The following is a 16,107-nucleotide window of genomic DNA, read 5'->3' as shown; positions in this document are numbered from 1 at the left end:
ACTGGCCTGTGTGTACCTCCCATGAACAAGGACGTCCCAGAGGTGCTCCTCACAGGTGGAGACCTGGTGCCCCAAGGCCACACTCGACGCTGCCTGTCTGTGGTCGAGTCCAGAGAACAGCTGGAGGAGAATGAGGAAGAGGGAGAAAAGAAGGAGGGAGACGGCTTCCACGCTGTACCCCTCCGAAGGTCGAGGGCTTTCCGTGCCTACAGTCACAACTACGACCCCTTCAAAAGACATAGCTGGGGGCCGGGCAAGGAGCTCCAGGATCCACTGAGCGGGTAAAACACCAGGGGACCTCCTGTCTCTCCTTCTGTCAAGTCCTATACCTCGGAGAAGTGGTTGGAAAGGAATGACAGGAGTTGAAGAGACCTGGGCCCCTAGTCTCTTCCCTGGAGAATCCGAACCCAGGCCTGTTGCGGGCCTTTGGGGAGGGTGGACCCTGCCTTTCAAAATGTGGCTCTACCTAATAGTCCTAGCTCCTTCTTTCTACCTGGTCTCAAGGGCAGGTGGGTGAGGATGGTGAGGGAAAGGTATGGAGGTGAGGTGAGTAGCAGGACACTCAGGTCTTATTGCCTCCACCTCCCACTTGGGTTTCTTAGGACCATACAACAGTGTCAGAGCTGGAAGGGACTCAGGGATCATATGGCCCCATCACCTCATTTTACAGATGAGGAAACTGAGGCCCAGAGAACTTTGGGAGGTTTCTTGAGAGAAGTGCTCCCAGGGTTGGGGCATGGAACCTGCCCCCTTTCCCAAATTGCTCCCTGCCTGCTGGATCCAGGCTGAGGCAGGCCCAAGATATTTAGGTATCATAGTCCAGCCCTACAATTGGGGAGGAACTACTCTGGCTCAGGGGCCTACATAAGCTTGGCAGACTAGAAGAGCGGGACCCAGCTCTTCCCCTCTCCTGGAAAATCACTGACCATATCCCCAAAGACAGAGGAAGCCAGAAAGAGAAGGTCCAGGGGTCAGCATGAAGAGTTCAGTGTGAGTGGTCACTGTGAGGGCCTGCTAGCCGTGGAAGGGCCCTGTCTCTCTGCTTTGACAATGGTCCCCTTGGACAAGTTCTCTTAGCTCTGGTGAGTAGACCAAGCTTCTCTAGCTCCTAGGCGGGGCTGGCTGGGCTGTGTGAGGGGAGAGGACCTTGTCCCTGAACTGGCTTGGGAGGGAACTTGGGTGAGAAGCCTTGTCCGCAGGACTCATGGCACCTTGCTAAGAGCGGCTAATTTAAGGCAGAGATGCTCTGAGTACGCTTTACGTGGTGCCGACTGTATCTCACGGTCTTCCAGGTGTCACCTTTCACTACCAGGCACTAATTTTGACCCTTGGGTAGAGAAGAAAGGGAGCCCTGGGCACACCATTTATCTTAGTAGGAGCTAAGGTTGGCATCAGACACCAGGCAAAGAGCGAGAATGCAGCTTACCCTTCCTTTCCCTCCCTGCTGAACGCTGGCTGTTTTCTGGAGGGCAGTACTGTCCTTTGACCAGCAGGGGTCACCCTTGCCTGAAGCCAGCTCCACAGTTTTGCCAAAGCACAGCCCCAAAGGGAAGCCAGTTTGGGTCTGGCCTGCGCCTAGGCTAACCGGAAGGGCTGGGCTGGGGGCAAGCAACAGGACTGGGATGAGGCGGTGTTCCTCCCTGGTGCCTGTCACAGGCCACTGGGACTGGAGGGCAGTGGTGGCAATGTGTGTTTCAGGAACAAACTGCAGGCATCGGGATGTGTGGGCTCCCAGGAGCCCCGCTTGCTGCAGAGCCAAGAGGAACTGGACCCCTTTCTGGAACTGCAGCACCAAGGTGGCCAACCCTCCTGCGTGGTATGGATAGACAAATCCCCATGGAAGCTACCACCTTCCTCCCCCTCTCCTGCCCCTTTGCCTGTCCAGCCACCACTCTGTGCCTCTTCTGTTCTGCAAGCTGCTGGGTCTCCCTGTGTCCGGGCATCACTTTGACTCCATCTGATGGAATCTGAATCTGGTGTCTCTACTCCTCTGTCTGCTTTCCTGGGTCTGTATGCTCTGTCCCCCACTCTTGGTATCCTGCCTCTGTCTCTTTCTCTGAGACTCTCTGTGCCTTCCTTTCTGTGTCTGTGTCTCTGTGTTGATGTGGGTATCTCTATTCCTCTCTCATTAAAAGGCCCCTGCTCCCCTTGGTGTTATAACTACTTCTTTGTGTAGACCCCACATTTCTCAGATTTGGAGATGAACTTATTATTTGTAGGATGAAACTAGGCATCTGGTACCCTGAAACAGTAGTTCTCTAACAAGATAATCATAGGATTATCAAGTGAGAAAGGATATAGAGATTGCTCAGACTTCTGGCTGAAGGGAACATCACAGGGAAGATCTCAAGCCAGGACCCAGAGACCACTGAGGATACACGAAGCTTTTAGAGACATCACTGGGTTTGCCAGCTAGGAGTCCCTGAGTACAGTCAGCCCTCTGTATGCATAGGTTCTGCGTCCATGGATTCAACCAACCATGGACCAAAAACATTTGAAAAAAAATTCCAGAAATTTTCAAAAAGCAAAACTTGAATTTGCCTCATGCTGGCAAATATTTATATAGCATTTACAACTATTTACATGGCATTTATATTACATTAGGTATTACAATTAATCTAGAGATGGTTTAAAGTATATGGGAGGACGCACACAGGTTATATGCAAATTTCAGTATTATGCCATTTTATGTGAGGGACTTGAGCATCCTCAGCTTTTGGTATCCACAGGATCCTGGAATCAATCCCCCGTGGATAATGAGGGACAGCTGTACGTGGAACTGTCTCCAGCCCGTGACTTAAGGTTACCTCCCCTCCAGCACATCCTCTAACTGGCCAGGGGTACCCACCCGGCCTCATTGTTCAAGTGCCTGTGGTTTGGGAGAGAGGTTGAGAAGAGGGGGCTGTTACAGCCTGTCAGGGAAGCAGCAAAACCCATCTTCTCCCAGCTCCCACTTTTCTCCATTAGCATCTCTGTAGGTCTTCCCTCACATCTGATTCAATGTGGTACGGTAGAAAGAACAGGATTTGGGAGTCACACTGCTCCTAGTTGAACAATTTATTTCAGCTTTCTGAAAATCAGGATACTAAAAACTGTCTTTTAAAGTTGTGATTATTAGATGAAAAAAAAAAAGTGTTAAAGTGCCCAGTACAGAGGCTAGCACACAGGAGATAACGGTTTCTTTTTTCTCTTCTCCCCTCCATTCCTTTGTACTTCTCTCTCTCTCTTCCACCTCTCTCTTCTCCCTGCTTCCCCCTTCTTGGTATTATATGTCTTCTTCTTTCCCCCCTTCTCTAGTGGTTTTTTGTTTCTTCTCTTTTTATGTCTTCCTGTTCTGATTCCTCTTCTCTCTTCACCTAATCTTTAAGCACTTCCCTTAAATTTCTCCTTGTCTGTATGTTTGGGGTTTTTTTGTATCTTCCTGCAGCAGCAAATAGGTATAAGTCTTCAGCAAAGTCCACAGACCAAAAGTCTGAGATTCATTAAACTAGACTGGGGCTTTCAGACTAGTTTGAAAGCCAAGCCAAGTCTAGCTCAAAATTTATTTTGTTTGGCCAGCATGGTGTTTACACTTTCCAAAATTCAGATGTCCTTAGATGGGAGCTGTACCCTCCAGTTTGCCAGAGTTGCTAGTACTCTCTATTGTATTTTTCCATTTGTCATAAATATAGTATTTTAAAATGAATGCCTAATCAATCACCCATCCATCTCCAGAACTAGAATATCACCAGTACATTTATCTTTATTTATGTCTTCCTCTCTTCTATTATTCCCTTGCCTTCCCACCAGAGGTAACCACTATCTTGAATTTTCTTAGTCACTCATTTACTTTTTTTTAAATAGTTTTAACACAAAGCATTACCTAATGATGTATTATTTCTTTTTTGTTTGTTTCTGACTTTAAAAACAATGATGTTATATTGTACAAAATTTTCTATAACTTGCATTTTCACTCAGCATTCTGTTTCTAATTTTTATCCATGTGTTACAAATAGTTATAGGTAATTATTTTCATTCCAATCTTCTGTTGATGGACATTTGGATAATTTCCATTCTTTACTATTATGAAGAGTGTCATTATGAACATCCTTTTATCCATCTTCCAGTGCTCATTTGCAAGAATTTCTCTGGGGTATATACCTTGGAGTAGAACTGTTAGGTCATAGTGTACACAGATGTTCATTTTTATAAGTTAATGGCAAACTGTTTCCACCCACATCAGCAGTATATAAGAGTTCTCATTGATCCACATGCTTTCCAACACTTGGAGTCATCAGATTTCTTAATTTTGCCAATCTAGTGGTTATAAATCTCATTGTGGTTTTAATTTGAATTATCCTTATTACAAATGGAATTGAGCAATTTTTATATGTGTCTTGGTCATTTGTGTTTCCTCTTCTGTGAAATTCCTCTTCATGTCTTTTGCCCACTTTTCTATTGGATTCTTTGAGGGTTTTTACTTTATTGTTTTGAACGTGTTCTTTACATATTCTGAATACTAATCCTTTGTGGTTATATGTGTTGCAATGATCTTTTCTCAAAGACTGAGAAAAGTGGTTTGTCTTTTCCTTCTCCTATGGTGCCTTTAAAGAAACAGAGTTTCTTAATTTAAAAAGAGCATATTTATTGAAATATAACATACATGCAAAACATGTATTTAAAAAAACTTTTGAGATTTTAGTTGGAGTTGCATTGACTCTAAAGATTAATTTAGGGAAAGTGGACATCTTTACAGTATTGCTTCTTCCTACCCATCCATGAAAATAGTATACTTCTTCATTTAATGTCTTTTAATAAAGTTTTATCAATTTTTTTCCATACAGAGTTTGTAGATATATATTAGATGTATTCTTAGGTATATTATACTTTTTTGTCAAGATTTTAAATTAAAATTTTTAAAATTTTTATTGAAGTATAGTTGATTTACAATGTTTCAGGTGTACAGCAAAGAGATTCAGTTATATGTATGTATAGATAGATAGATATGTATTCTTTTTCAGATTCTTTTCTATTATAAGTTATTACTGTCAAGATTTTAATTTTAGTCATTCTGGTGGATGTTTTAGAATTGTCTCATTTTGGTTTTAATTTTCATGTCCCTGTTGAAAAATTTTATTGAGCACCTTTTCATATTCTCATTGACCATCTGAATATCTTCTTTGGTGAAATGTCTGTTCAAGTCTTTTGCTCAATTTTTAAAACAGCTTGTCTTGTTCTTATTGATTTGTAAGAGTTCTCTATATATTCTGGATCTGAGTCCTCTGTCAGATATATGTATTGTGAGTATCTTCTTCAGTCTTTGACTTGCATTTTTACTTTAATAGTGTATTTTAATAAGCATGAGTTTTTAATTTAGATGAAGTCCAGTTTATCGATTATTTTAATGGTTAGTGCTTTTGGTGATGTTTAAGAAATCTTGCCTACCCCAAGAACGTGAAGATTTTTCTTCGATATTTTCTTCTAGAAGCTTTATAGTTTTAGCTTTCATATTTAGGTCTGTGATTTATCTAGGTTCTTGTGTACGGGAGAAATCAAGGTTTTGGTTTTTTCCCTATGTAAATATCCAGTTGCTTCATTAAAAAACTTACTTTCCCCATTGAATTGCTGTGGTGACTTTGTTGAAAATCAAGTGACTATATTTGTGTGAGTCTATTGCTGGGGACTGTTCTCTGTTCCATTGATCTATTTGTCTATTCTTTTTTTTTTGCGGTACGCGGGCCTCTCACTGTTGTGGCCTCTCCCGTTGCGGAGCACAGGCTCCGGACTCACAGGCTCAGAGGCCATGGCTCACGGGCCTAGCCGCTCCGCAGCATGTGGGATCTTCCCGGACCGGGGCACGAACCCACGTCCCCTGCATTGGCAGGCGGACTCCCAACCACTGCGCCACCAGGGAAGCCCTATTTGTCTATTCTTATGCCAGTATCACATTATCTTAATTAATGTGGCTTTATTGTAAGTCTTAAAAATGTAATAGTGTAAGTCCTCCTACTTTATTATTTTTCTTTAAGGTTATCTTGGCTATTCTAGGTTCTTTGCACTTCTATGTGAATTTTATTTTATTTTAAATAATAAAAATATTTATTTATTTGGCCGCATCAGGTCTTAGTTGCAGCACATGGGATCTTCATCGCAGCGTGCAGGGTTCTCCAGTTGTGGTGCACGGGCTCCAGAGTGCACGGGCTCAGTAGTTGCGGTGCGCAGGCTTAGTTGCCCTGCAGCATGTGGGATCTTAGTTCCCCAACCAGGGATCAAACCTGCGTCCCCTGCATTGGAAGGCAGATTCTTAACCACTGGGCCACCAGGGAAGTCTCTGCACTTCTATGTGAATTTTAGAATCAGCTTATCAATTTCTAAAAATGAAAAATTCTGCTGAATTTTGACTGAGGTTGTACTGAATTCAAAGATTAATTTAGGAGGGAAGAGAAATGGGAACATATGTATATGTATAACTGATTCACTTTGTTATAAAGCAGAAACTAACACACCATTGTAAAGCAATTATACTCCAATAAAGATGTTAAGAAAAAACAAATAAAAAATGAAAATATTTGGTGGATGAATAAAAAAAAGATTAATTTAGGAAAAATTGACTTCTTTCTGATATTGAGTCTTCTTATCCATGAAAAATAATATCTCTATCTTGTTAGGCTTTCTAAAAAAATATGTCTTTTAACAAAGTATTTGTTTCCTTCATACAGGTCTTGTCAATCTTTATTAGATTTATTTCTATGTGCCTTATATATTTTGTTGCTATTATAAATGCTTTCTTATATTTAAATTACATTAATTACATTTTATAATTATTTTTGGTTTATAGAAATGCAATTTAATTAATTATAGTTATTTACCTTGTTAAACTCTTTTTTTCAGTTATAACAATTTATCTGTGGATTTTTTTGGCTTTTCTAAGTAGACAATTATGTCATCTTTATTTTTTTTTTAATTTTATTTATTTATTTTTATTTTTGGCTGCGTTGGGTCTTCGTAGCTGCGCGCGGGCTTTCTCGAGTTGCGGCGAGTGGGGGCTACTCTTCCTTGTGGTGCGCAGGCTTCTCATTGTGGTGGCTTCTCTTGTGAAGCACAGGCTCTAGGCACACGGGCTTCAGTAGTTGTGGCACGTGGGGTCAGTAGTTGTGGCTCATGGGCTCTAGAGCACAGGCTTAGTCACTGTGGTGCACAAGCTTAGTGGCTCCACGGCATGTGGGATCTTCCCGTGTCACCCTGCATTGGCAGGCGGATTCTTAACCACCACGCCACCAGGGAAGCCCATATGTCATCTTTAAATGAATTTTGCTTTCTTCTTTTTCAATATTTATTTCTTTCATTTCTTTTTCTTGCCCTACTGTGTGTGCTTGGCTGGGGCTCTATTGCAGTGCTGAACAGAAATGGTGATAATGGCTATCCTTGTCTTGTTTCTGATTTTAGAGGGAGTGTATCTTATGTTTCACCGTTGAAATCGATTTTTGGCTGTAAGGTTTTAAAAGATACTCTATCCAGTTAAGGAAGATTCTTTCCATTTGTAACTGCCAGGTCTTTGGTTTTACAATGAGTGAGTGTTGGATTTTATCCTATGGTTTTTTTACTTTTACTGAGTTGGTTATGTTTTTTCTCCTTTAATATGTCATTGAGGTAAATTACATTTAAAGATTTTCCTCATCTTAAACCACCCTTATATTTTTAGGATAAGTCTGACTTTTTCATGATGGATTGATTATCTTTTTTACGCACTGCTGGATTTATTTGTGGCATCAATTATCTATTGCTGCGTAAAAGATCAACCCCAAACTTAGTGGCTTAAAACAACAACCTTTTTTTCCCCCTCACAGTTCTATGGGTGGTTAATTTGGACTGAGCTCAGCTGGGTATTCTTCTGCTGGCTCCACCTGGACTCACTTATGTGGCTGTAGTTGTCTGGTGGCTGAATAGGGCTGATGGTCAAGGACAGCCGTATTCATGCCTGTGGGTTGGCAGGTTGCCCGTTGTGATACTTTGGTTCTTATCCACATGGCTTCTCCAGAAGGCTTAGGCTTGGGCTTGTTCACATGGCAATAGCATTCCAAGTGGGCATGAGTGGAAGCTTTAAGTTTTCCTGAGGTGTAGGCTCAAAAATCACATCATGCTACTTCTGCCACATTCTATTCATCGTAGTAAGTCACAGGCCAGCCTGTGACTGAGTGAAGAAATAGACTCCTTCTTGATGGTAGGAGCTGCAAATAATTTGTGGCTATTTAAAATCTATTACAGTTTGCTAATATTTTGTTTGGAATTTTTGTACTTTTCATAAGAGAGATTGGGCCATAATTTTCCTTTGTCATATGGTCTGTGTGTAGTTTAAGAATCAAGGTTATACTTGCCTTATAGAAAGAGTTGGAAAGCTTTTGTTTTTGTTTTCTATTCTTTGGAAGATTTTGTATAAGATTTCAGTGAGCTATTCCTTGAAAGCTCTGCTCCTTGACTATAAAACTGTTTTGGCCTGGTGTGGTTTGTTTTGTTTATAGAAAGATTAACTACTGATTCCATTTCTTTAATAGGACCATTCAGACTTTCTATTTCTTCTAGATTCAGTTTTGGTAAGTTATAGATATTTTGTTTGTTTTTTTAAAGAATTTGTCTATTTTGTTTGCATTTTCAAAATTACTGGCATTCAGTTGTAGATAGCATTATCTTTCTAGTCACTACTGTTTCTGTAGTTAGGTCCACTCTTTCATTCTACTTTTATTTGTGCATCACCCTTATCAAAGGTTTGTCTATTTTATTTGCCTGTTCCTAAAATCAACTCTTGGCTTTATTGATCCTATTTCATTTGTTACTACTTCATTGATTTCTGCTTTTATCATATCCTTTCTTCTATTTACTTTGGGTTTGTTTTGTTGTTCTTTTTCTAACCTTTTAAGCCGGCATAGCTCATGAATTTTCAGTTTAAAAAATTTTCAGTTAAGCATTTTAAATCGACAAATTATCCTTGTGATACATTTTGGCCATCTCCCACAAGTTTTTTTGAGTAGTATTTTCATTATTGTTGTTATAAAATACCTTTAAATCCCCATAATGATTTCTTCTCTGACCAGTAAGTTTATTTAGAAGGGTGTTTTAAAATTTCTAAATCTGGGGCTTCCCTGGTGGTGCAGTGGTTGAGTCCGCCTGCCGATGTAGGGGACACGGGTTCGTGCTCCGGTCAGGGAAGATCCCACGTGCCGCGGAGTGGCTGGGCCCGTGAGCCATGGCCGCTGAGCCTGCGCGTCCGGAGCCTGTGCTCTACAACGCGAGAGGCCACAGCGGTGAGGCCCGCGTACTGCAAAAAAAAAAATGGAGATTTGTTTAAAACTTTAAAAAAAATTGAAATATAACATAGATACAGAGAAGTATATAAAACTTATATGTACAACGTAATGCACAATTAGGAAGCAAACAACCATGTAACTACTCCAGGTTAAAAAAAAATAGAGTACCACCGAAACCCAGAAGCCCCCCCGTGTCCCTCCCCATTCATAACCCTCTCCCTCCTGGCAGGGAGGACCACTTTCTTGACTTTTGAGATCGATTTTCCCTATAGATTTACCACCTTTATGTGTATGTCTAAACAATATCAATTAGTTTTGCCTGTTTTAAACTTTATATGAATGTAACCACAAAGTATGTAAATCTTTTGTGTCTTCGTTCTTACATGAGATTCATCCATATTGTTGGCTGAACTGTAGTTTGTTCATTTTTAATGTTGAATAATGCTTCTATTTATAAATATACCACAGGTTCTTTATCCAAGCTACTGAAAAGGGATTTCCGGGTTGTTTCCTATGATCTCTCTGATGGAGGTTACCTGAAACATGTTACATTTTGCCTTATGGACTGATATGTAGCCAGTTATTGTAATGCTCCATGTAGGCTTGAGAACAAAAAGGTGATTTTCGAAAGATTGGGTGTGGGGTTTATGAATATTTCTAATCCCTATTGTTTTAAACCCAGACTGCCCCAGTTTTCGTGTGTGTGTGTTTGTTTTTTCATTACCTGCCTGACCTCTATATATTGAGTTTTTCATCTCTGGAAATGATTCAGGGTAAATCTTTTCTAAGGTATTTTCTATATGAAGGCAGCCAGGGTTTGAGTTGCAACAGAGTGATGCCTGCTAAATAGCAGGAATAACTTCTCAACTATTTCAAGTGGAATGTTCCAGATATGGGTAGTGGGGAGGGGTAGAAGGCCTGAAGGCCTTGAAGAAGGGCTTTGCTGTGGGAAAGTGAAGAGCCTTGGGGGGGGGGAAGATGGATGAAGCCTGACCTTTGCATGAGGATTCTTAACACGATTCTAGGGTCAGCGTTCCTGTCACCCATCTGCTGGCCTTTTGGACCACTCGCCCACTGGCATGCTTTCCAAGTCTGTATCCATGAGTGGCATCAATTACTTCTTGGGCTGCTCAGATCCAGCTGGTGAGTAAAAGTGGGGAGCAAAGCAGTGGTGGCCCCTTCCTCTGCCTGTCTCACCCCACTCCTCAGAGCCAGCTGTTTAGGGTCCAGATGTCCTGCATTATGTTTAACCACACACCCTTGGAAACCCCAAAATGCCTTTATTCAAGTGAGAGATCTGAATTCAGGACTTTGGTATTCTGAGGCTCTCCTTCCAATGAAGGAGGACATAGGACAGAGAGGCTCTCTAGCTTCCCCTGTCACCAGAGATGGAGGACAGTTATCCACAACGTACCTTGTCATCAACAAGAGGCATTGGGAGCTCAGAGTGAATCCTCTGCCCTCGCCATTCACTGAAAAGGAACTGAGACATTGGCCTCTCAGCCCCCTATCCACACAACGCCGGTGCTCTGTTACCCTGGCTCCTAAGTTCTTCAGCTCTGCTCTGCTCAGACACCTCCCTCCTTCCCTACTCCCCAGTGCCCGCCCTCAGGAATGGCGTCACAAGCACCTGCAGCTTGGGAACCTGATCCAGGTGGAGGGGGTGGGGGAGGCAGCCCTGGGCGCCTTTGTCTGACTTTAGCTGGACACCTCACGTCTCCTTTTGTGTTGGCAGGGAATTTGTCCCAGTCCTCTGCTGCTGACCTCAGCAAAAGGTGAGTTTGGGGGACACAGAGCCCTTCAAAGCCCTAGATGGGGGAGGGACAATGGGACTAGGCCATGGGTTTTGTAGCCCCAAGGGTCTCTGTTTCCTGAAACATTGTTCCCCTTAACGTTTCTTATGAAAGACCTCCAAATATCCTTCTACCTGCGCTGCATAGAATTCCCCTTCTTCTCATTGGCTGGGGAAGACTAAGAAGTTTCCCGGTAGCTCCATGGGATGAAGAAGAAATCAGGGAAAGAAAAGGAGTATATAGACCCCAGAGTGTCTGTTAAATAAGAGAGTGGAGGTTGACTGCTGTTGTCAGTGTCAGAAAAGTGAGCAGGCAGATTCGCTGCTGCACAATCTTAGGGACAGACGGTGACCAAGGACCATGGACCAGCTTTGGATAGCTGAGATAATCGACCAATGGGGAGTGGCCCTAAGGAGAGCTGGGCACGGGCTGTAGCGCCCCAAGGGGAGAGGGCAGGGGCTGAAGGCATATTGTTCAGGAATCGAGGTGGAGGCTGGGAGATTTACATAGTATCTATGTAAATAAGCATGCAAAATCAGCACCTGTTTATTTGGCTCCTACAGCTGAAGCCTGATTAGAGTGGGTTAGCCCTCTAAGACAGTGTGGGTGTGTGAGCGAGTAATGGGCCCTTTAAGATATCAAGCTCTGATTTGTGGTCCTGAAAATCTCTAGCTGACACATCCTCCTGGCTCTGGGTTTGGGATTAGCTCATGGGATGGGGCTGATGAAATCCCAGGAAATTCAGTCCTTATTGGCGTTAGGCCCAGAGGCCCTTTCCAAACAGCAGGGAGGGTCGTACACAGGACTCTTGTTTTGTGAGGGGAAAATGTGCCCTTGGAGAGCCCCCCTCCCCGTATCATTTCCGTTGGGAAGCAGCATGAAAGAGGAGATTGGGCCTGGATTAGGTAGGAAGGGGGAGTCTGTATTTATCTGGGAGGAGCCTGGAGTTTTCCTCATAAATAGAAGGGCCTGGGAAACTGTAGTGACCATATCTAGGAAATCCGAGGAGGTAGGGGAGTGGGGGCCTCTTTCTCCTGAGTCCTTCCTCTCTCTTCCTCACCCTTCTCTGTCTTTCCCCCGTATCTCCCCATTCTCTCTCCCCTGGTCATGGCACTTCATCCACCGTACCTCTGGGAGTATCTTGTTGTTCTTTTCCAGCTCCAGCTCCATCTCTTCACCTCTTCTTTTTCTCTCTGCAGCTGTAGCCAACTGGAAGGGGGCTCAGGCACCTGGGCAGGCTCCTCCCTGAGACGGACCCTCAGCTTCATCTTGGGCATGACCGGAAAGGCCAAGGTAGGAGTTGGGGAAGCAGGAGGCCCGGGACCCACTGCCCTCCCCAGTTCCCTTCCCCTCCCCCTCACCATCTGCTCCCCTCCCCAGCTTCCGCTGGTAGGCAGAGACTCAGGGCAATGGTTCAGGTTTTAAGGGAACATGGTATATCTCCCAGTCTCCCTCCTTCTGTCCCAGTAAATCACCTTTCCTCTGCTTTCCCTATGTCTCCAGCTTAGCAGCCAGCTGTGGACAGCTGGAAGGGGAGATGGGCCAGGAGCCTCAGAAGCTGGGGAGTGGCCTAGCCCTCCCTCTCTGGAGGCCCCACATAGCTGAGAGGTGGGCAGCCGAAATCTTAACCATCGGGCATAATAATCATAATAATTACAGCAGTACTTTTTACTTCTTCAGAGAGTATTCGGGTTTGCAAAGTGCTTTTACACTCATAATTTTATGGGTGGATACGGCAGCTGAAGGAGTTGAAATGAGACCGTAGGCAGAGTGGAAGCCAGGAAAGCGTATGATTGTGGAAGCGCATACACACCGTACCAGTGGGGCCACGTGCAGTTCCGACCCCAGGAAGGTGAAGGCACGTTGCTCTCTTCCTTATTACCAACACCCCGGCTCTGGTGAAACTAGGAGCTCTGCCTGCTGCTTGAATTCATTTCCACTCTCTTCATTTACTGGCAGAATGAGCCACTCCCCCCTTTTCCTCTCCTGGCTTCCCCAAGTATGCATGTACTTTCCCACCGGGGCGGCTCCTGAACATTGAGAGAAACCCCAGACAAGACATCATCAGATTCACCTCGAAGCACCACGGGATCCTCACCCAGTAAGGTTGCCTGGGCTCCTCCTGGCCCCGCCGGCAATGCCAGCGCTCTCTTCTCTGCCAGCCTTTCAGCCAGGATTCTCCTTCCTCTGGGTGGGCAGGGAGGGCAGAAACAAAACCAGGTTCTCAGCTCCTTCTCATTGCAGGCCGCAGGCAGGGAGCTGAAGCGTGAGATCAGGCAGTCTGAGAGCAGGGCGAGGTGGGCACAGTGAGGCTTCTTTTCTGCCGTGGGGGGGAGCAGAGCTCTCTACAAAGAGAACAAAGCCAACACCCAGACCTTGGGTCTGAGTCCCTCTCCCCACAGCCTCTCTGTTCAGGGTAGGAGAGTCTGACAGCAGAATCACCCTCTTTTCCTGCAGTGGGAATGGTAGAGGAAGTCGGTGCTGTCTAGGGGCCATCCAGATCCCAGTTGGTCTGCATTTGCCCGCCCTTGGCCTGGCAGTTTGGTGAGGGGATGAAGGAGAAAGTGGGCAGAGACTGAAGCCCAGACAGCCAGCAGGAAAGAGCTAAGCATCGTCAGGACATTGTCCCAGTCGACTGCCTTTCCTTGCTAGGACTCTCGTTCTGTCTTCCTGTTTCCCTCTCTGTCATCTCCTGGTCCATCTTGCTTCCACCCTCATGAATGTGTGTGCTTGCATCACTAAATCTCTTCTTCCCCCTCCTCCCAGCTCAGGATAGGGGCCATAAACAGGTAAACACCAGGGGTGGGGGTGAAGCGAAGCTCAGTCAAGCAGTGAGAGAAGGAAGTAGCTTATTCCTTCCTATTTGACTAGCATTGTAGAGTTGACAAAACACTTTTCCAGAGGTCATCTCATTTAATTCTTATAACACTCTGGCAAAGATAAATATTTTAATCTCTGTGTTTTGTTTTGTTTTTAAAGCTCTTACTTACATTTGTTATTATTTTTAAAATTAATTAACTTATTTATTTATTTTTGGCTGCGTTGGGTCTTCTTGGCCGTGCGCGGCTTTCTCTAGTCGTGGCGAGCGGGGGCTACTCTTCGTTGAGGTGTGCAGGCTTCTCATTGCAGTGGCTTCTCTTGTTGCAGAGCATGGCCTCTAGGTGTGCGGGCTTCAGTAGCTGTGGCTCGCAGGCTTCAGAGCACAGGCTCAGTAGTTGTAGCGCACGGGCTTAGTTGTTCCGCGGTATGTGGGATCTTCCCGGACCAGGGCTCGAACCCGTGTCCCCTGCATTGGCAGGCAGATCTTAACCACTGCACCACCAGGGAAGCCCCTTAATCTCTGTTTCATAGACAAGATAACTTAGAGCCTAGGTTACTCTCCCAAGATCCCACAGTTAGCAAAAGGTGGAGCTGTATTACAAACCTAGAGCTTTGACTATACGCTGTTGTCTCTGCTTCTGTCAGTAAACCTACGTAATAGTTTATCCCCTCTCTTCGCTTCTTCCACCATTTCTGATGGATGGCCATTGGAGTCAATAATGCCTTAATCATCCCCTCCCAGAATACACAAGGTCCAAAGTAATAAGAAGAAAAGTAAACCTCCTCCTGGGAACTGTAGGACTTGGGCCCAGGTATCCCTGTGGCTTTCTCTGCTCACCTACTGGCCAAGACCCTGACAACCAGGTTCTTCCCTGGGATGGCCTCCCTACCCGTGAAATGTGGGGGACATATCTGTTAAGTTAAATGAGCTAAAGAAAGTGGTGGCTACTTTTAGATTCTGGCAGAAATCAGGGTTGGCTTTTGTTTTTGTGTATCTAAAAAAATAATTTCTGAAAATCTGGGCAGCATCACTGGATAGGAGGAGCAGGGATTGGGATAAAAACGGTTTGGAAGAAGGGGCAGGGGATGCCAAGGAGAAAGGAAAAGGGTTCACTGTTCCAGAGGATACAGAAAATGGAAATTAAGTCAAGCTGCAGGCCTAGCTCACTAAAAGCACATGTGTTCTTAAAGGTAGACCGGTTTCCTTTACCCACCCTGCAAGTCCCCTTCCTTACTACTCATCTCTTAAGAGGAAGGAGAGGGCATAGGGTGAGAGGCAGGGTAACAAAGAGCAGATGGGTGAAAAGTATATTGAAGATTGGGGTAGGAGACAGAAGAGGGTTGGAAGATTAAGTCCTCTCCTTTCATAGAGACCATCTACGCTGAGTTTGGGGATTGAGATCCTTCACATAACTCTGGGATTCAGGCCCTGGGTTTATTGGGTATCCAGACTGGAGTTTGGCCCTTTAAGATTCCATCCTTAGCTTGAAACACCCTCCCACCCCAGGCCTGGGAGAAAAGCCGAGGTCTCAGCCTACCCCTTGTCTCAGGGCCCCTAGTGGGTGGAGCCGTGAGGCCAGGATTCTGGCTTCTGGCAGTCTGTTTTTAAATTTAGTACATTCCTCAGCCCTGGCTGCCCACTGTGGGGAGGTAAGTCTGGGGTTCTGGGCCCAGGAGCCTCAAGACTGCTGGTTTGGGGGAGTTCCTAGGGCCTTCCTGTAGGTCTCCCCTGCAGGTACAAGCCTGGAGGAGTCAGCCTCCCTCATGGCCCAGGGAAAGTCCTCTCTGCTTTCTAATTTCCATCCAGCCTAGAACTGGGCATGGTTATTTTCTCTCCTTTTTTTCTGGTCTTTGCTATATAAGGATCCTAAATAGGGGAATGGGTGAAGAAGGAGGTGAAGGAGTTGCTAGGCAGGAGGGGAAGCCAGAGGAGCAGTGTGGTGGTGAGGAGCCCAACTAGCTCAGCCCAGTGGTCAGGCAGTGGAGCCCAAAATAGTGGCAGAGGCTAAAATTGGCACCTACAAGAGTGCTGAGCTGGGCTTGAAACCTGCAGCCAGGCCCTGCTGCTGAACCCGGGCAGGGAGCCGCTGGGTCTAGGTTGGGCCTCCTCTCCCTCCCTCCTTCCTCCACACCTTTGGGGACCAGAAATCAGGCGGGACCCTGCAAACATAAGATGCTCTGTCCCAGGACTCTCTGTACTTCTGTTTCTCCCA

The 16,107-nt window shown here is 44.9% G+C and overlaps 1 protein-coding gene and 1 long non-coding RNA gene across 6 annotated transcripts in view; one reads left to right on the top strand and one right to left on the bottom strand.

Annotated features, from left to right (window-relative positions):
• ARHGEF2 (Rho/Rac guanine nucleotide exchange factor 2) overlaps nucleotides 1-16,107 on the top strand; it is a 41,734-nt gene continuing 25,627 nt past the window's right edge. Inside the window, exons 1-5 of one of the 5 annotated variants that reach the window (XM_067728135.1) lie at nucleotides 1-281; nucleotides 1,699-1,816; nucleotides 10,307-10,424; nucleotides 11,017-11,056; nucleotides 12,274-12,367. In XM_067728135.1, the coding sequence (XP_067584236.1) occupies nucleotides 22-281; nucleotides 1,699-1,816; nucleotides 10,307-10,424; nucleotides 11,017-11,056; nucleotides 12,274-12,367 (630 nt within the window). In that variant the 5' untranslated portion in view covers nucleotides 1-21. Of the gene's footprint in view, nucleotides 282-1,698; nucleotides 1,817-10,306; nucleotides 10,425-11,016; nucleotides 11,057-11,818; nucleotides 12,084-12,273; nucleotides 12,368-12,763; nucleotides 13,176-15,402; nucleotides 15,545-16,107 lie in introns of those variants that run through there. The other 4 variants (XM_067728138.1, XM_067728139.1, XM_067728141.1 and 1 more) reach the window with 4 other exon arrangements.
• Nucleotides 6,561-13,679, bottom strand: LOC137219485 (uncharacterized). Its single transcript, XR_010941142.1, has 3 exons — nucleotides 12,203-13,679; nucleotides 10,696-10,764; nucleotides 6,561-9,292 (listed from the first exon to the last, which is right to left on the bottom strand). It is a non-coding gene; the product is annotated as an uncharacterized lncRNA (long non-coding RNA).

This window comes from Pseudorca crassidens, chromosome 2, assembly GCF_039906515.1.
Source record: "Pseudorca crassidens isolate mPseCra1 chromosome 2, mPseCra1.hap1, whole genome shotgun sequence".
In the NCBI taxonomy this organism is placed as follows: Eukaryota; Metazoa; Chordata; class Mammalia; order Artiodactyla; family Delphinidae; genus Pseudorca; species Pseudorca crassidens.
This window is presented reverse-complemented; position numbering and strand designations above follow the sequence as displayed.